This window comes from Amblyraja radiata, chromosome 28 (assembly GCF_010909765.2).
Source record: "Amblyraja radiata isolate CabotCenter1 chromosome 28, sAmbRad1.1.pri, whole genome shotgun sequence".
NCBI lineage: Eukaryota > Metazoa > Chordata > Chondrichthyes > Rajiformes > Rajidae > Amblyraja > Amblyraja radiata.
Genome location: NC_045983.1, coordinates 13,296,863 through 13,317,966, shown reverse-complemented (window position 1 = coordinate 13,317,966; position 21,104 = coordinate 13,296,863). Strand labels below are relative to the sequence as shown.

The following is a 21,104-nucleotide window of genomic DNA, read 5'->3' as shown; positions in this document are numbered from 1 at the left end:
CTCAGCTGCCCAAGAAAGTTCATCCAGATCATCCGTCTCTTCCATCATGCCATGACAGGAACTGTTCTGGTCAACGGGCGAAACTTCTGCACCTTTCGATATATCCAATGGAGTGAGGCAAGGTTGCATTCTGGCCCCTGTACTCTTCAACCTCTTATTCGGCTGCGTCCTGAGTCACACACTCCAGAACCTCGACCGTGGCATGTACCTGAAGTACCGTCTGGACGGATCTCTCTTTCACCTTCGACGCAATACCAAGACGCACGATTGGCTCATTCTCGAAGCCCTTTTTGCGGATGACTGCACCATCATGGCTCACGAGGAGTCTGACCTCATTGTGACCAAATTTGCGGAAGCAGCACAGGCTTGTGGTCCCATAATCAGCCTCAGCAAAACTCTGCAGCACCGCCCCAAGTGTGCATGTTTAGCACACAGCTGAAAGCAGTTGACTCCTTCAAATACTTGGGAAGGGTAATATCTGATGGCTCCCTGGACAAGGAATTCTCAACGAGAATCGGCAAAGCCAGTCAAGCACTTGGACGAATGCGTACATGAGTGTTGAACCGCCACAGCATCAAGCTGTCAACTAAACTCAAAGTCTACAAAGCTGTTGTGCTTTCCAGCCTGCTCTATGGCTGTGAAACATGGACCTTGTATAGGAATCACATCCGTCAACTTGAGAAGTTCCATATGCACTCTTTAGGGTCCAACATGGGCATTCGCTGGCAGGGCAAAGTGCCCAACCAAGAAGGATTGGACAGATCCAGCTTCACAAGCATTGAGCCAATGATCATCGGCGTGCTCTCTCAGGGACAAAGGAACCGTGGGCGTCCCAGGAAGCGGTACAAAGATTGGGTCAAGGACCATCTCCACTATTGTGGTCTTGCGCCCAAGCAACTGGAAGCCTGCGCCAGCGACAGAACACGCTGGCGCGAAGCAGTGCGAACAGCAGCCAGCTGCTTCGAGGAGCGCCGCATAGAGCGACTTACCAAAGCTAAGAAGCGGAGGAAGGCCGCCGCCCAGAACCCACTAGCGATGCCCTTCATCTGCCCTCACTGCCCTCGAGTGTGCGGTTCACGAATTGGGCTCGTGAGCCATGGCAGAACTCACCAGAATTGAGACTGCACAACCTGCCATCGTTGTTACTGACGGGCCACCACCATTAGTATCCATCTATTCTAGGGTAGAGAGATCAGAGCTGGGCACACTATTCCAGGAGTGCAGTTTCATCAGGGTCCTGTATAATTGCAACACGACGTCTCTACTCTTGCATTCAAATCATTTTTCAAAGATCACTATATAGCTTGCTTTTCTAATTGCTTGCTCGTTAACCTTCAGTCCTGTTCATGGCCACCCAGGTTCCTCCTGAACACAAGCACCTTCAAGTCTCTCATCATTTATAAATAGAAAAGCTCTTCAGGCAAAGAGGATGACTGAATATTTTTTCCATATTTCTACTGCTCGTGGTCATTAACTTAGCTAGTCTATTTACCACTGAATCCTCTGTTCTCACTCTCCACTATCTCAAAATTGGCACGTACCTTTGCTTTGTCAGCAAACATGGATTCTTAATGCCATATCTAAATCGTAGGTATAGATTGTGAATAGCTGAGTTCCTCGCACCAATCTTTGTGATGCACTGCTGATCAGACCTTCCCAATCTAGAGATGACCCGTCCTATTTTTTTTTACATGTTAACCACACCAGAATGTCAACCCTCTAGTGTGTCAAAGGTTTTCTGAATCATATCCACTGGTTCCCTTTATTCTGTTTCTCTAGTCATTGCCTCAGAAAAAAACCCTTAACAGATTTGGTAAAAGTGATTTATCTTGCACAAGGCTATGTTAACTATATCTAGTCCTGTTATAATTTCTAAGTGCCATGATACTGATTCATTAATAATGAATTCTAGCTGTTACCCCACTACTGATGGCAGGCTAACCAGTCTGTTCTCCATTTTGTCTCCCCATCTCTCTTAAATGGTGGATTCACTTACTATCATTCGATTTTTTTATGATCTTGTCAATAATCTATGAAAGTTTGGAAGGTGACAATCATTGTACTGTCTTTTCACTTCTGGTGAAGATCACAAACGCTTGACTGCTTGCATGTGAATCCAAGCTTGGTGTAAGCAACCCTAAAGTAATTTTTGAATCAAATCTCAAATGCAACTGGAAGTAATTTGGAGCATCTGCTGCTGTGCATTCTCACTTCCTTCCACCTTGGAGCCAAGATCCCAGGTTCCACATTGTTGTCTCCAAGGAGAAAGTTGAGGGTCAACACAAGGCTACAGCCCTTGTGGGTGGGTGCAGCCCCTGGAACTGGGGAGGGTGATAAGTATCCTAGTGGTCTTTGTTTCGACACCATTTACTGACAAATGTGTGTTTTTGTTTTAAAGTAATCTATTTTGATGCTGCCTCACCCGCTGAGTTTCTCCAGCATTTTTGTCTATCTTAAATATTTTTCCCTGATAATCCTTTTTAAATTTTTATCGGAAATGGCCTCCTGTAGCCAGTCAAAGAAATAGAAATTTAAAGCCGTCTCCAGGGATTTTTGTGAAATACAGTTCTGGCAGTACATTTCATTTATCATATCCTGTTAGTACTGAACACTAAATTCAACAGGACCCTATTGGTTCTGGTTTTGATTTAGCTGGACTTGTTTTTATGGAGAGGCAGCACACTACTCCTGATGCAAAGATTATTTATGGCCTAATTTAAAATGCCATCCTGTAATACCTTAATTACTTCCCCCTCTGCCAGAAATGCAGTGCTGCAGTACTGGTCACTCTCAAGCAAAGATGAAAAATATTGTGGATGTTGGAAATATTCTGCAGATGGGATAGTTTCTCTGGAGTGAAGAACACATTTAATTATTTTAATGAAATACCTTTCACAAGAATAAAAAATATAGGGGACAGCACAACAGCACAGCTTGTAGAGCTGCTGTCTCATAGCTCCAGAGACCCTTTCAATGCTGACCGGATCCTGTTCGTGTACATTTTTCCCTGTGACCAGATCAGGTTCATAAAAGAACAGGAGCAGTTGGCAGCAGGCCCTTCACTCCTGCCCCACCATCTAATATGATTGTGCTTGATCTATGATGGCCTCACTGCTGTGTATCATTTCTCCATGCTCCTCTATTTAACACCTCGTTAAATATATCCAAAAATGTGGTTTCCACTTCCAATGCGAAAACATTTGCAGATTTGTCAGTCTATATGACGAAATTTCTAGATACCTCAGTCTTTAACGACTGGCCCCTTGTCGTCATGTCTGTTTGGACAAGACTCTCCAACTAATGAAAGCAGCCCAGCAACTCCCCTGTCATGCATCTTTAGGATCTTGTGTGTTTAAATAAAATAACCCCTCATTCTTCTAAACTCAGTGGCACAAGCTTTGGGTAGCTCTGGATGCTGAATAAATAAAATGGGATTAGTTTATGACCAGTATGGAAGGGGTTCTTGGTGGGTCGTGTGAATGAGATGGGCCAAAGGGTCTGTTTACATACTGTATGACTGACTCCAAGTAGGAGCAGGTGGTGTGGCCCATCAAGCCTGCCCTGCCATTCAATAATCATGGCTGATTTGCCTCAGGCCCCAACTTCACTACTGTATCAGTTTCCCATTGCTCTCAATTCCTTGATCTTTCAAAAAGTTTTCTGTAACTACCCCTATGTTCCAGCCTCTACATTCCAGGAGATAGAGAATTCTAGAGATTCTCCAATCTGAGAAGACATTTCTATGCACCTTATTTTTAAATGACTGGCCTTTATCTTGTAACTGTGCCTCCTCATTCAAGATTCAACCACCAGTGAAATAATTTGATAATTAACCCTGTCATGCCCCCATAGGAACTTGCAGGTTGCATTCAGATCACTTCTTTCACAAACTCAAAAAAATAGTTTCAACTTTTTTATCCATTCATGGTGCATCATTCATTTTATCCCATGAAAGAACCCAGTGAATCTCTAATGGATTATTTCCAATGTAACTATACTTTCTAAAGTATATGGTCCGGTGATGTAGATCGTACTCTAGGTGCAGCCTCCCTAACACTCTACTCTGTAAGAATATTTCTGTTACTGAACCCCAAATGGCGTGCAATTAAAAGGCCAATATGCCATTTGCTTTCTTAACTACTTGCTTCACCTGCCCGCTGTGTTTTGGATCCACTTGGATCCCCGTGTGCCATTTGTAGTCTCTTTCCATTAGATAGGCTTTGCACTTTTCTACATTGTTCAATTTACTACGTTTACACCCATTCTAATCAACCTGTCTATATACTGCTGGGGATTCCAAATATCGTCATGCCATTCCCACCTATTTCTATGTCATCACCTAAAACTCTGCCTCAAAGTCATTTGTATAGGTAATAAATAATTGAGGGTCAAGTACCAATTCCTGGGGAACTTCCTTCCAGCCTGAGAAAGAGATATTTTATTCCACCAGCCTTCCATTAATTTTGTATTGATCTGGAGGCACAGATAACTGAAATGATCTTAGTTCTGATATTTACAAAACTTAAGTTATTCAGCAATTTGAAAATAAAGATCTTACAAAAGTGCTTAAGATTGTTTGGTTCCCGCCCAGATTATTGCAGAAAATATTTGAAGAGATTTCAGTAGTAGAGATGATAAAGATATAAATGATGCATCTTAAGTGGCTCAAGAGTTATCAGATGCTAAAAGCAAATTGCATTTTGGCCACCTGCTGGCAAATCATTGTGGAAGAGTCTTGGGAATGGCATTGTGCTGTTCATGCAATCACTGTATGAAAAACGTTTCAAATTCCCATTCCTCTGCATCGTGGAAATTGAATCTGTGTCTAATTTACTTTTGTGAACCTCTGCAGAGGTTTTTTGTTTTATTAATTCCATGTTTACCAAGTGCACTTGTGCTTTTTAGGTTTCTTGTGTTGGATGGTGCAATACATTGTAAATCAATTTCAAATGTTCACAATGTCTTAAAGCTGAGAACTATCAACAAGCAATTAAGGAATATGAGGAATTGTATTGGAGAAACGTCAGTTCTCCTTGTCCTTTCATTTTTTTAAATGTTATTTGCTGAAGACACGGCTTCATTCCCAGAGGATGTCTCTCAAAAATGGATTGGTTACTCCACTGTTTTAACCTGCTATTATTACAACGAAGATGAGAGCTGGGAACCCATCTGATGGCTGATTACAGCTCTGGCCTGACCTTAATTTGTTAAATACGGAATCTCTGGTTTCCCCATTTTGTCTTTTCTACACATCCAGCCAAATCAATGGGCATTGTGGTCAATTTAACAATCCTCCTGATGTCTAAGATGTCTACCCGAAACTTCACCCATTGCCTCTTTCCAGAGATGTTGCCTGTCCCGCTGAGTTACTCCAGCTTTTGATGTCTATCTTCGATTTAAACCAGCATCGGCAGTTCCTTCTTACACGCCTGATGTCTGCAGTTGCCTATCCTGGTGTAGACCTGACCAGCACCCTCTTGCCTTGAAACAAGATTATCAGACCAAATGGAACTGAAATTACATGAGAAAAATCTGAATATGAATGCCAGTTTGTTCATGGATTTATCTTGAGAGCAGCTGTTATCCCATTCATGGGTTTGGGTCAGCTGTCTGTTGGACTTGTGTGTAGATATTGTTGGCTCTTATTTTCTTTCAAACTCTTAGGGAGGAGGGGAGAGAAATTTGAACAAATGCTCTCTGGCATTTTTCCTGGCAAACATTGACCTATTGTAAGGCAGAGGAGGCACAATAGATCAAATATCCCACTTCAATTAAGACTTAATAGTTAAAGTAGTCTGACTGTTTAAACTTTCCTTACTTTTGTGTTTGCCATTGCTGTGCAATGCCACAAGTATAACAGTTTTCCTCTAACCAGTGGAGATAATGTTTATACACCTCCATTGTCATGTGGAGATTGCCATTTTTGTATCACTGCCACCCATTCTGACATTTAATATGTCCAATCTTCTATAATGAAATAGCTCATCCATTTTAAAAGGTCAAAAGTGATAGGAGCAGAATTAGGCCATTTTCCCATCAAGTCTACTCCACCATTCAATCAAGTTCAAGTTGCATTTATTGTCACATTCACCAATTGGTTCAGTGAGATTTGAGTTACCATACAGCCATACGAATAAAAAAGAGCACAATACACGATAGAATTTAACATGAACATTCCACACAGCGGAATCAAAGTTTCCCACTTTGAGGGAAGGCAATAAAGTTCAGTCAGCTTCCTCTTTGTTCACCCGTGGTTGGGGCCTTTGAGCCCCCCGCAGTCGCTGCTACAGCAGCTCGATGTTTCAGGCGCTCTCGCCGGGATTATGGAACTCTGACGTTGGAACGGGAGAAGACTCTCAGCGCCGTGGAGCTTCCGAATCGGTCGCTTCCTACCGGAGACCGTGGCTCACGAAGTCCACAGGCCGAGCTGTACGGAGCTCCGACACTGGCGACCCTCGGCAAAGGATCCCAGGACTCGGCGATGTTAAAGTCAGCGCCGCCCGTGGCTAGAAGCTCCGCAGACCACGATGTTAAAGCAGCTGGTCCAACACTCCGGAGCTCCACACGGTGATCCCTGGTAAGGCATCGCCCGTTCTGCGATGCAATCCAGTGCTGCGCCGCTGCTGAAGCTCTGGCCGGTCTCCGGCAGGAAAGGCCGCGCCAATCCAGATGGTAGGCCGCAAGGCGGGTGGGGGGGCGAAGATGCGACTCGGAGAAAAGGCGCATCCTCGACCAGGTAGTGACTGGGAAACGGTTTCCCCTCTTCCCCCTCCCCATCCCTCACATAAAAAGAGTAAATAACCTCCAGGAACATACATTTTTGATCGACTAAAAGTAACAAAAATGATAAAAGGACGGACAGATTGGCAAGGCTGCCGCGCATAGCGCCACCCGATGATGTCATGGCTCTATCTATCTCTTCCTCCTAACGCTATTCTCCCGCCTTCTCCCCATAACCCCTTACACCTGCATTTTGATTGTTCCATTCTCTCTAACCCAGGCTTGTTTCTAACATGCTGCAGTCCCCATTTTTTTCCGAATTCTTCTGTGCCTTCACAGATGCTCTCTGACCTCTATTTTAGTATTTGGATCTCCTTTCATATTCTGCTTTTACATTTGTGTTTAATCCACTAGCCAACCAGTAGCTCACATGGCAAAACTAAAGTGAATTGCCCCATTACCATACAAATATACAAGGTTCGGTGTCGCCGCCCCCCCCCCCTCCCTCCCCCAGCCCCCCAACGCCCAAACCATCCCCACCCTCCACACCAGCACCTCACCAGCACCTGCACCCCTGCCCAAACCCCCCGCCCCGCCACCATCTCACACACACACACACACACACACACACACACACACACACACACACACACACACACACACACACACACACAAACACACACACACACACACACACACACACACACACACACACACACACACACACACGGGACTGAACTGGATGAAACATGCTGTCATCACAGGTGTTCCACGGCACTTGTCACTGCTTGTAACAGCACTACTTGTTATGTGGTATATTTATGGGGTATGTGTTATATGTGGGTATCTATGGGGCACATATTTATTATGTGGTATATGTGGGTATTGTTTTATGTGGGTTATGTGCAAGTGGGGAACCATGCACAACTGGACAGGCACTTAAGCATTTCACTACTGGTTATACCTGTATAATTGAGTATGTGACCAATAAACTTAAACTTGAACTTGATTTAAAAGCAAAATGAAGGTTACAGAGAAGGCAATTCCGATCCAATTTTAATGTTAACAGAAATGGAGAGCTATCTCATTTCCATGAATATAAATGCCGAATAATTCTCAAACAGAATTCTTTCATATTTGAGAATAATTGCTGATAAAAATGATAGGAACATCTAGATCGGTATTCACTAGTCAGAGGAGTAGTTGTTTTTTTAAGTCCCCACCTTTCTTTCAATTTAGATCATTATCAAAATTGAATTATTTTAATGAACTATATTTGAACAGTCTGACTTGTTCGATACCAATGTAGGTTTAGAGAACTTGAGATTGTTTTGGGTGAGACTGCAGAAACATTCCAGGAATTCCACATCCCTATGTGTGGAGGATAACGTCTGCATTTGGAATATGTTGAGAATGAACAGTAACAAGAGCGACTTGGATTTTTTCACACCAGCTATCAAACTCAGTCTCAAACTGTGTGGAATTTAGCTTTCTTCTATTGTTGTCTTTTATTTTTATACAGTATAAATTAGATATATATTTCAAACTTGCCTTAAGGCAAAATTATATTGATATTCTGCAAAACTGGTGCATTTTCATTGTAAAATGAAAGTCACCAGTTTAATACTGTGTAATTCACATTAATATAAAGGAATGCTTTTCTGAAGATAGGAAATTGTGCTGGAGTTTAGTCCTATTCCTGTTTTCTAAGTTCTTAAATTTGCCAAGTAGACTGTGCAGGCAGAAATTGGTTTCTCCCATTTCCCATGTCAGAATTGTGGTGCCCCTAGCAGAACTGTGTGCACATTTGTCTTCAAACTACTGACCAAATTGCTTCAGTTCTCAGAAACTATATCTTGTTGCAACTCGAGTTGTTTGCAAGGCAGTAGCTTGGATTATGCCCATGGTTGGAATACGACAGCCATTGCAATGTTCTCAGCATCAGGCAGGCAGGGAAAGATGGATGATACAGTCTGCTTTCCTTCAATCCTTCAGGCCAGATTGAGGAGCAGAGACTGACTGGCTGCGTTTGGAGCGGAGATGCTCACTACAGACACGGCAAAATACAAATCTTTCTTTATAAATCTTCTGTCTTTCCCTCGGATCTTCCTGGGCTGGGTCCAGCGTTTGTAATGACCTGCTGCCAATGAGAAAAGGATGGTGCCAGAACAAGCCTTTGTTCCAAGTCGGGGAAAGGTCATCCAGCATTCTTCAGAAACACTTATTCTGAGTTTAGAATGACTGTTGAGGCTGCTCCAGCAAGAGTGGGATTGGAGTCACATCTGTCAAAATAATGTCATGGGAATGCTTTGCCAATGTCCAAATAAAAAACCGTAGTCCTGTTGAACTGATTCTCCCTTATTTTGAGTGTATTATCTTTTGCTGTGCACAGTCACAGCTTTTGACCTCCACACCTCAAATCCTTTCTGTGCTTTCCATCATCAATTTAATCTCGATTTACTTGTTAGGAATACATCATGGGCATTTTTTTTGAAGTTGTAAGTTTCTAATTCTGTCTGAGGTGGGAACATTAAAACTATATGATAACAACCAGTTCTATGCTTTGACAGCTCTTAAGATGTTGCATCAGAGTAATTAACATTGAGAAGATGATCCCACAGTTACATCCTCAAATATTTGGCATTTCTGAACCTTAATAATAAAAAAAAACTGCTGGAACACAGACTATATGACAAAATTCTATATCAGGCAGTCAGTTTGTGAATTATTCTCAAATAACTGGACCATCAGCCTTTAATCCAATGAGGTATCTATTTCTCATCAATCTGTTAGATGCTTTGTCAAATACTAGACTTCAGGATATCAGTAATGTTTTTGGCGTTTGGAGACTTTGATTTTGAGAGGGCGTGGACATTGCTGGCAATGACAGAAATGTATTTTCTCAAAAATACGTTTGTCTCCTGGACTATCGAGTCTCGTATCACTACATCCCTGTCTGACTTCACCCTTCCTGCTCTGACTCAGAGCCAGTCTTGGTTACACAGAGTTGGCGGCTGCTTTTGCTTGTGTTAGCCATCCACTGTATGCCAATGCCAAAGGGTGCTTTAGTGAAATGAGATTGAATGACCTTGGTCTACTTCCTTGTTCCAAATTTCCAGTCTGACTTGTCCTGAGCTTGCATCGTATGGAAATCCCAGCGTGACATTGCAGTTGGTGCTCGACTGAAGTTCAAGACTCTGTAGTAGCTTGAAGGATATTTCACTCTACATCTATCCACTCATGCTCTGCAAAAATACCAAATCTCATTGAGATTATACATTACCTTGATGGTACAATGCTTGGATACATCGCCCTCCTAGAAAATACAAAATCATATCTGTGCCAAACAGTGAGTTACTTCAGGAGTGCCGTAACGACCCTTAAATGCAAAGAACTGCACTCGCTTCAAGTGTGTTGAATTATCTTTGAGACGTTTCATTGGAAATAATATGTAGCCATCATTGTGAGCATCTACTATTTGTGTTGCATATAATCATTTAACCATTAAAGAAGTAGTTGGAAAATTGGTCATTGCACTTTCAGAATAGAATGCATTTTGTTTTGAAAACTTCTGTGTCATAATGATTGACAATGATTTAAAATTGAGCAGCTGGGCTGGTATAGCTGGTGCACATTTGATGGGAAGGAAATTAAACATTTTTTTAGCAGTCCACCTAAAAGTTTCAGACTGGATAGAATAAGAATTGCTGTCTGTCAGTTCCCTGGTCTGGTGAATCATCTGCTCGATATGCCGAAGATAGACACTAAATGTAACTTAGCAGGACAGGCAACATCTCTGGAGAGAAGGAATGTGTGACATTTCAGGTTGAGACCCATCTTCAGACTGATCAGTCTGAAGAAGGGTCTTGACCTGAAACAGCATCCATTCCTTCTCTCCAGAGATGCTGGAACTCTCTGCCACAGAAGGTAGTTGAGGCCAGTTTATTGGCTATATTTAAGAGGGAGTTAGATGTGGCCCTTGTGGCTAAAGGGATCAGGGGGTATGGAGAGAAGGCAGGTACAGGATACTGAGTTGGATGATCAGCCATGATCATATTGAATGGCGGTGCAGGCTCGAAGGGCCGAATGGCCCACTCCTGCTCCTATTTTCTATGTTTACTCCAGCACTTTGTGTCTATCTTCGATTTAAACCAGCATCTGCAGTTCTTTCCTACACATCCTGCTCTACATGCCCTTGGGTTAAGGAGTTAAAAGCTGCACAGGCTTCCTAATCCTAAGGCAGTGCACCTTGATGTATGATGTCTGAATTGACTGAAGAATGGATTCGTTTCTGATGCCAGCATTGAAAATGCAGACTTGCAAATGAACCAAGGCTATTGATGCTGGTGTTCGAATGCACCTACTGCAAACTCAAAGCTTTTTGAAGAGAACTTCAAACATGTTAAATTTAAAAAAAAATCTGTTTCCCATCATTAATTATTGTAAGTCATTTAATTAAATCATATAGCAGCGATTGGAGCAAGCTTGCATTAACCTACAGTAGATCTTTACGATGTCATGAGGGAAATGTTTTTGTCATGTGACTAATATTTATGCTGGACATCAAGGGAACCCAGTTTTGAAACTGTCATTGTTCATTATTAATTTTCATATTTGCAGTCAACTGGCTAATATCACTGTCTTGTTCTTGTATGTGATGTTATAAAACTCTAGAGTCTAGAAACTAATAGTGTAATATAGGATGGGAACAAGCCATACAGCTCACCACATCCATACTAACCATAATAATGTGTGAATTACTTGAGCTGATAACGTGTTGCAACCCAGTGAAAACGGCATCTCATTTCTGAAGGCTACAGTCTATACACGAACACTCCAATCAGCTGTGAAAGCTTGGAAGCATCGATTTTTGTTGTGATCAGTTTCCAAGTGATTGTCGTCCTCTTCTAACATTTAATTAAGAGTAGCATCTCTTTTTTGTAGAATGCAATTATTACTCTGCCAAACCAAATCTACTAATTTAGTATTGGCAAATGCTAAGTGGTGTGAAAATCAAAGATAGTGTGGACAAGAATAACTGGATTAGCCTCTGTCTGGAATTGTCCTTGGCCCCTATTGGTAGTGTCTCTACCCACACCATTGAAGTCCAAGCACTCAGTTTAATACCCAAATTTCCTCTACCACATGAGTAGTGGAAACTCATTCAGTGCACCCAGAATGAACAAAGCCAGGGAGCAAGTTGAACGACTCTGCATTTGCTGCAATTACATATCTACTTGGAGTTTCCATCACTCTAGTGGAGCTTCCATCACTTGGAATTTCCATACACTTTAAAAGGACCCTGAAATCGTGCCGGCTGTTGCCGGTTCCTCATCATCTTACGTGAAATATTTCTATAGTATGTGGGAATTTACAGACTTTACATTTTCTGACATTACTACTGAGGTTTTTTCATTCCTTATTTTCCCTTCAAGATGTGATGGTCCCATGTAGCCAAATGCTCTGTGTCACTGATGGTTGCAATTGATATGGTGAGAAAGGAAAACTACTGGGGCAAATTACAGGCATGGAGCCTTCATGACTTTGCGACACCAGCTGGGTTACACTCTGCCACAAGATCTGTTGAGAAGGGATTATTCTCTCTTACAAAAGCACACTGAGGTGCAACAACACTTGATTCCTTAAACTTTACAGTCTAAATGTGAACATCAACATGGAAATTTATCCCCTGATATAATTTTGTTTTATAATCCATATTTTCTAGTCCAGTGTTACATCCAAATATTTCTGCAAATTTTCCGTTCAGTGGTTTTAGATTAATTGAATTTTGTCCTATATTGGTTATCACACTGAAATATTTTATGCAGAAACCCCCTGACTCACCTCCAGTTGCTGGTCGAAAGCTAATTTTCCTTTGAGAAAATAATAGCTTCATTTTATAACATCTCCATTCCCACTCATCTCCTGGCTAGTGAACTGTTTGCAGATTTAAAAAAAAAAACATGTACAAAATGAATTTACAGTGGGACCATCTCAGGCAGAAGAGGATACAACACAATCATTTCTGTTTCCTGTACAATCAGCATGAATAGCTTTCAATTTAAGCCTGCCCTAGTTATGTTCCTTCAGTTCCCTGACCTCAAAACTTGCGGAAGTGTTGATGGAATGTCTCTGAATCTGAAAATAAAGATTGACAAAAGAAATGTATGAAGGGAGCTGAGAAAATACTTTACAATTTCATAGTGTGCAAAAGCAGATTTACCATATTCCACAGACTCCTTGTGATCAGAAGCTTGTCTCAGATTGAGAGAACATACCAAAAATGGGAAACTGTAAGCCTTCTGTGTCTGTGGAGTGGTTTTTAAATAAACTTCAATACTTGTTCTAATGTCTCAATGTTCCATAAATGACCTGCTCAGTTCCCCCAAGTTCAAAATATCCTCGTGTTCTATGCAATTGAGTTACAGACTGTAATTCTTGTCAGTACTCTATCCAATTTTGGCTGAACTAGCTTGCATTCTTTTGTCACCATTACACGGCAGTGAGGAATGGCATTAAACGTTGGCATTTGCCAAAATTGCTCACATTATGATTGTTAAGAGTGTAGTATTTAGGGACTAACATCCAGAGTTCTGGATCATTGGTCCAGAGACATGAGTGAATCTCACTGGGGAACATAGGGAAAATTGAATTCAAAGAGTTTTAATCTAGAATTTAAAAAAAGCAATTAATCTTTGTAATGGCAGCCGTAAAACTACTATTCAAAAGTTCACCTGGTTTGTAAGAAAGCAGCTACTCTCGTGTCTGGCCAGAGTTATCGATTATGGATGACTCCAATCAGCTGCCTCAATTTGGGAGTCGTTAATGATGGTTAATAAATGGCCATAATTTTGTCATTGACGTCCATATCCCAAGAATAAACAAATGTTGTTCTTGGACAAAAAAAAGCCAAGGTAAGAGCTGCTTGGGAAAACTTGGCAGAATAGGTGGTTAGTGAACAAAATTCACAGATGTTTTCCAGGTTTTTTTTCCAGGCCATGCATTGCTGTTTACAGGACACCCAGAAACCAAGTTCGGCATTATCCAGCGTCGCTGTCGTCAAGACAGGACAGCGGTTCTGAGTACAAGGGTCATTTTGTCTTCAGTCAGGGTGTTTCCAGGATACCAGACTCACCTCCAAGTCTTGGATTGAATATGGTGTTTTACCAGGATAAAAGAACAGCATTTGAACTGCACTTTATTTCAAAGCAGATAATCTTTTGAGAATTGAAGCACTTTGCAGTCGTGAAATGTTTGTATCGAGTGGTTTAACATTGATTATTGTAAAACGTAAGCATTTGGAATTGGCTGCACAAGAGTGTATAAATCACGCATGCCGAAGTCAAATGTGTTTAATTTATTGTGTTATTGGAATATTGACTCGTGCATGGAACTTCAGAAGATTTAACAGCAGGTATAGGCAGTTGAAAGTAAATCATGCTTTCTGTAAGCACAAAATGAAATTATGGCTGCTAAAGTGCTGTTACAGTTCTTAAAGGATTGAATTACCTTGAACACCCAATGAAAATGAAAGAATTGATTTTCTTACTGTCACTGCGAGTTGGATTTCTCATGCTTTGTTCTGATGATTGCTCTGACTGAATGTGTGCTGTCCCACCCCCTTCCTCCCTCCATCCCTCCCCTGCCAACTCCTCCTGCTGCATAGACTACCTCTGGAGATCATGACTGTCGTCTGTCAGTGTGAGGATATAGAAACCATTGAGGGGGTCCCTGTATATGTTACAGGGGTGGCACAGGTAACTTGTTCTTAACCGTGTTGTATTTTCTTGCCTTGTTTTCTTGCCCCTCCTTCTCCCCATCCCAGCCTCCTTCCTTTCCTCTTCCCCCAAGCAGCAGCTGAATGTTGAGCTCTACTGCAGCACCTTCACCGCTTTATCCAAGTGGCATGGCCTGTAGCACTGTAGGTATCGCACCAAGGAAGCGGATTGAACCCAACGAAGAGGCAATGGGCGAGAAAGAGGTGGGATGGATAGGTGGATTAAAACATTGACTAAAAATATTTAATAGTGGGTGTGCGCTGAGTGCATTGCCACTTCCACATCTGAAATCCAAGAGTGTCTAACACCCCTCATGAACAACTATTGATTACAGATTACAATTCTCTAATGGACAGCTCAGAATTCAGAAGGTCTGCCACATATGAAATGCACTCACCGCAACAACAAACACAAATCCTTTCTGGAGAAAAGTTGCATCCCCCTGTGCTGAATTGTGGGAATTGTCTGGTATTAAGAATTATTGTTTACCTTAAATAATAAGCTATGCTGTTCAATATAATGACTCGTTCTTTGTGAAAAGTCACGTGCAATAGTCCGCTGAATAACATGGTTGCTTTTGCAACTTTATCAGGAGTTATAACTACTCGAAGTCACCTATGCTCTGAATATCTCATGAGGTCAGTCTCTTGGGAATAATCTAATGGTTTTACTTAAGCAGTTATTTTATTTAGATCAAGTTTATTTTGAGCTCCAGACAGCACATCTGGTTGGGTTTAAAGGTAAAAGGATTGGAAGACAAAGGAAGTGAGGCTTGAGGCCTGTCATGTGACCTGGTATTTGCGAGTGTTTTACGTTTTCCACAGGATTTCCCTTGAGATTATGACGCTTCAGCCCAAGTGTGAGGATGTAGAGACCGCAGAGGGGGTAGCACTAACTGTCACAGGGGTCGCTCAGGTAAATAACCCCACAATCCCCCAAAATTATGATTTCTAAAAAGAAACTCTTTGCAGCCTAAGCCTGTCAATAGGCATAATTAAAGCTTACTAATGCTTTTGCTTAACTTAACAAAACAGTAGGAGGTCACACAATCTGTAATTTGTATATGAATAAAGTTCAAGGGTGGAAAATGTGTTTTAGAAGGGCCTGACTGTGAGAGCATTCAGGCTCATGGCCATTTAATCTGGGCCCATTGTGTAAAGTATTGGAATGTCATTTATCTTGGCTGAGCTGAGTGGCTTCCATGAAAAGTATTGCTGAATCCCAAAAGCTCAGCATCAAAATTATATGCTTGTGGATGAACACACAATCTGATGTATGATGCAAAAATCTTTCACACGGTTTTCCACCTTTGAATGTTGGTGGTGAGCTGATTGTTCACTTTGGAACCATGGGAACATTTTCTCTAACGTTCGGTTAACTTTGCAGGTTCTGATTATTTTTGTTGTTGTTGACATGTGTTTCTATTCTGCCTCACCTGGTTAAATGGAACTGCATGACCTTAAGATGAATGGCATTCTCCCTGGTTTGAGCCCATACATTGTGGGAAGTCGCAAGCATCCTGAGTTGTCTTGGTGTCTCATAATGGGGCATCAGCTTCATGGTACAACACGTGCCTGCATGCACCATAGCTATCTGTGGTTTCACTGGCCACACATTTTTGTCAATAAATGTGCAATATTGTTGGAGTATGTAACTATTAAGCACCATTGATTTTTTTTTAAAGTGTAGACAAGTCTGTTGGATTTACAAATGGAGTCATTGAGTACAAAGGTCTAGTTATGGTAAATTATAAATCATTGGTTATGCTGCAGCTGGTGTATTGTGTTCAACAGAGCAGCATTGTGAGAATTTATTTACTATTCTTTAACCAGCAATTGTGCCCAGGAATAGCATTGTATGGCAGTCAACTGCAAAATTTCACACCTAAATTTTGTATTTTAATTGGCTCTCTCTGAATAATAACAACACATAAATCTGGATAATTGACAGCTAAGCATTTAAAATGATTTTTTCCATTAAACATGAGGTTGTGGAGACTGCAGAGGATGTAGCATTAACTGTCATTGTGGTTGCTTGGGTAAATAACAAGTATACTCCCAGCAAAATATGATTTTTTTTAGTTTGAGGATTTGAATTAGTTTTTCAGTGTGATTGTAGTTTATTGGTTGTGCCTTGGAACCCTTTCTACAATTAAATTTAATTTCCTGCAACAGAGCCAACAGATCAGGAACTGTTTGAGACAGATTGAAAAGGCAGAGATAGAGCAATAACTTTCTACACAAGGTAAGCTGCAGAGAGATAAATTATTTACGTGAAGAAATGCGTTGGGAAAATAAATCTTGAGTGAACAAGCTCTTTTGGCACAGTGACCACATGAAAGATGGAGTAGTTTATTGGGGGGAGGGAGGGAGAAACATTTTCAAAAGGAAATCAAGACTGCATAATGGGACATGAATGTTAATATAGAGAAGGTAAGGTGGTCATTTCAATATGACAGGATTGTATTTATTTTGATGTCTAATGTATATGGAAGGACAATTTCCAATCTATGCTGCAGAGAAATGTCCCAAGTAGAGCTTTATTTATTTATTTACATATGATAAGAAAGAGAAACTACAGCAGGAGAGGCTCAGTTTCCCCTCCCCCCCTCCCCTGATTGTTAAGGTAGTGGTTGATCCAGGCGTGGCCTCAACACCCCTTTCCCATATCAACGACTCTTGCAGTTCGAATGTCTGCCAATTTCTGTTTTGAATACAGAGGATTGATTTTGGTTTATCACTGTCACATGCACCAAGATACAATGGGGAAAATGTTGCATGCTTTCATGTCACATCATACCATACATGAGTACAAAAGGTAGTGCCAACAGATAAATAAAACAGTGCAGAATATAGTGTTACATAACAGGGAAAATGCAAGTTAAAGCAATACAAGGGCGGCAACCTGGTAGATTGGAAAATTGGAAATACATCCGTGACATATGAGACATCTGCTCAAATGTCTGATAACAGCGGAGAAGAAGCCGTTCGTAAAATTGGCGGTTCGTGCTTTTAAGCTTTATCTTCTGCCTGATGGGAGAGGGGAGCAGAGAGATAACGAGGTCTGAGTGGACCTTTGTTTGCCAGCTGCTTTCCCGAGACAGCATGGTGTAGATGGAGTTGATAGGCGGGTGGTGAGGTGGAAGAAGCTGGTTTGCTTGGTGAGCTAGCTGGACTGTTCACAATCTCTTCAATTTCTCATGGTCTTGGGCAAACAGTAGTTGCCATACTGGGCAACTGGGAAAATTCTGGAATCTATTAGAGTGCAATGCTATGTTCTATGTTTGCACTAAGCTGGATTGGCATTTGATTTTCCAATATCCTATTTACTCTTCTGAATAGATTCCAGCATTTCTGCAGTGATTGGGCGTTTTCCCCATTGTTAGGCAAACTGCTCTGTAGTTTCCAGCTTGTCTCCCTTCTTTCTTGAATAGTTTATTTGCAAGTTTCTGATCGTCTGGACTTTTGCAAAATTGAGGGGATTTCAATAGGTTACAATCACGATCTCCATTCCTCTGGGGTTATTCCCGAGACAATGCTGGCCAGCAGATCCAATTAAATTGTCTGTCTTTTGGCCTCTTAATTACCTGGCATCTTCTCTATCGATGGAAATTTTTTGGGTTCTTCCATCCCTGCTGTCTCTTGATTATCTATTATCATTGGGATGTATTTTGTTTCTTTAACCATGAAAATGGATCCAAAATAATTATTAAGAATATCCGAAGACTCGCGATTCCCGATGCGCAAAGCGCAAAATGCTGGAGGAACTCAGCAGATCAGGCAGCATTCAGACTCTGAAGGAGGGTTCCATCTCAAAACATTGCCTGCCCGTTCCCTCCATAGATACCACCTGATAGCTACAGCATTTTGAATTTAGAATCTCTATTACTTTTTCCTCATTATTCATCCACAATCTTGGCCACCAAGCACTGTGTACTTAAGCTGCTCTCTTTTAGTATATCTACTGAATAATTTTTTTAATGCTATTTGCTAATTTAATATCTTAATTTTCTCTCTTTTATCATTTTCTGGCATCCTTTATAAATATTTCACTATCTTTGGCCTATTCTTCACAACTATGTCTGGGTCTTCTATCAATTTACTCTCATTCTTCTTTAAATAGCCACACAGTACATTTTTTCTCTTAAAGGATTTTTTTGCTGGTAACTTCGTTTGCTGAAAATTATAATGTGTCTCCTTAGTGTCTGTCAATGTTCATGTAATACCTTCCATTTTAACTATTTCCCCAGTCCATTCCAGTCACCTCCTCATTACTCTGAAATTGCCTTTATTTAGGTTTAGGATACTTGTTTCAGACTGTTTCAAATCCTAAAATTGAATAAAAAACACTTCCAAGGTAAGATCATTCATTCCAATGAAATTGTTTACTATGAGAGCATTAATTATTCCTGTCTTATCACACAACACCACAACCAAAATAACTTGCTCCCTGGTTAGATAATTTCTCATTGCAGTGTTTTCACCTCACAAATGCTCATACCACCCATCCCAAGCCAGTACCAAGCAACACTTGTTTAGATCCAGAGTTCAATGCTTTTAGGCACGAGGCAATGCTGACCAAGATCCTACACATTAAGTCGTTATTCATGTGGGATAGGGAACTGACTCCTTTAGGATAACAAAAAAACCCACAGGCAATGACATCAAGGCTGCGATTGGACACAAGGCCAATTTTTCCATTGATGTAGCAACTTCTACTTACACCTCAGTTTCAGTTGTTTATAAATCTGCCCACGTTTCAGACCCTTTGCTGCTCGCAGCCCACATGCCTGACACCCCCTCTCCCAACATCCCTGACGCTGACCCAGGCCTTTGTGAAGATACGGATCTGTGGATGATAACCCAGCAGATATTGAAAACATAGTCTACGTGCACGATTATTTCTGGAATCTTATGTATCAAATAGTGTAGCCTATGAGCATAATTCAATCTTAAACAGATTAATGTGGGATCCTTTTCCACTGTGGTGGATGTTTATGTTAAATTTTATTTTATGTGTGTATTGTGTTCTTTTCACTTAGTATGGCTGTATGGTAACTCAAATTTCACTGTACTTTAGTTGGTTAAGTGATAATAAACACAAACTTGAACTAGAACTTGATCTCAATAGCAGAGATGTATGTTTACATTAGAATGGCAGTTCTGCTAAAGAATTGTAAAAGACTAGTTTGACAACATGCAGAGTAATATTTCATAAGATCAGAAGAACATAAGTTATAGGAGCAGAATTAGGCCATTCGGCCCATCAAGTCTACTCCGCCATTCAATCACAGCTGATCTATCTCTCCCTTCTAACCTCATTTGTGGCTCACTTGTTACGATCTCACTTTCTGAATTCCAAATTATGTTTGGGGAAACTTCGGATACTAAATTTGGGTCCCATTTGAGAGACTCGAGTCCATAATCTTGATGGGATTGCAGAACAGAGGGTGGCAGTCTCATGAGTCGGGGATTACTTCCTTCCTCTGCAGTTTTCTCGGTTGTGAAGTGCTGAAATGTCCATTGCTGGATCTGCAGATTCTCCCCCAACGATGCTCTGGGAGGATGGTTTGAATGTTGTGCCTACTGTGGTTTGTAGTTCATTATGTGCTCCCATTGTAGAGACTCACTGCTCGTAGTTTTCCCTGATGCTAAAGAGCCACTTTAGATGGGCAAAGTTTTTGGATTCCCATGAGTCGGTGGGGATGCTACATTATTTCAATGAAATCTTGGCTTTCCGCTGTGGTCCAAAACCTTTTGGAATGGTGAATCTCAGAATAGAGTGCTTGATTTTAAGAGTCTTGGTGCGAGACATATGGGCAGTGATGCTGTTGGGCAGGCTACATAATTCATTTGCCAGAGACTATTCTTCTGAATCAGGCACAATATCAGATAAATAGCAGGGGTGCTGGCTTTCCAAACTGCCCACCTACTCCACCAAAAACATATGGAAGTCCCCCATTCCCCTCGTATCCCGATATTGGCTCTGCACGTTGTTTAACTAATGGAAATGGCAATTTATCCAAGGCCGAATTGGGTTGAAAGGGAAAGAGATCAGCCATGATTGAATGGTGGAGTAGACCAGATGGGCCGAATTGCCTAATTTTGCTCCTATGATTCAGAGACAGTGGATGGTTCAAGATAGAAGGCAGGGAACTAGTTCGATGTGGCCAAGAAATGGAGAATATCCATTCTCGATTGTTGCCCAGTAGTGCAGGGGTGAATAACTTATTTTGTCCTGTGATGCGGACGTGAAGTAATGTTGGAAAACGGGATGTTCTCAGCATTGTTAGTATTTTAGAAGCTTACCTTGTCTGTTGCCAACTTTATTTTTGTGTTTGTGGCAAAAGAAAGGGCTCCAGCATGAACTGAAATGTCTTTGAAGAATTTACAGTCACAGGAATTCCCATTGTTGGGTTCATTGTTCTGCTAACCAACTGTGTGGGCAGATTATGGAACAGGGACAGATTACGTCCCTTTTTTTTGGTAAAATCCATTCATATATATAAATCTTCTGAGAAAGGATGGCTATTTTTGTGTTTTAACAGATGAGATCTGTAAATTGGAGGCAAAAGGGTCAGAGATTTGCCTCTGAATATTAATTATG

General features: G+C 41.2%; 1 protein-coding gene across 3 annotated transcripts in view; it reads left to right on the top strand.

Annotated features, from left to right (window-relative positions):
• Positions 1-21,104, top strand: part of flot2 (flotillin 2) — a 101,778-nt gene that overhangs the window by 34,915 nt on the left and 45,759 nt on the right. Inside the window, exon 3 of one of the 3 annotated variants that reach the window (XM_033045818.1) lies at positions 15,323-15,413. The exons of 1 other annotated variant lie outside the window; for it this stretch is intronic. In XM_033045818.1, coding sequence (XP_032901709.1) covers positions 15,323-15,413 — 91 coding nt within the window. Of the gene's footprint in view, positions 1-14,386; positions 14,478-15,322; positions 15,414-21,104 lie in introns of all 3 variants that reach the window. One more of the 3 variants, XM_033045819.1, reaches the window with a different exon arrangement.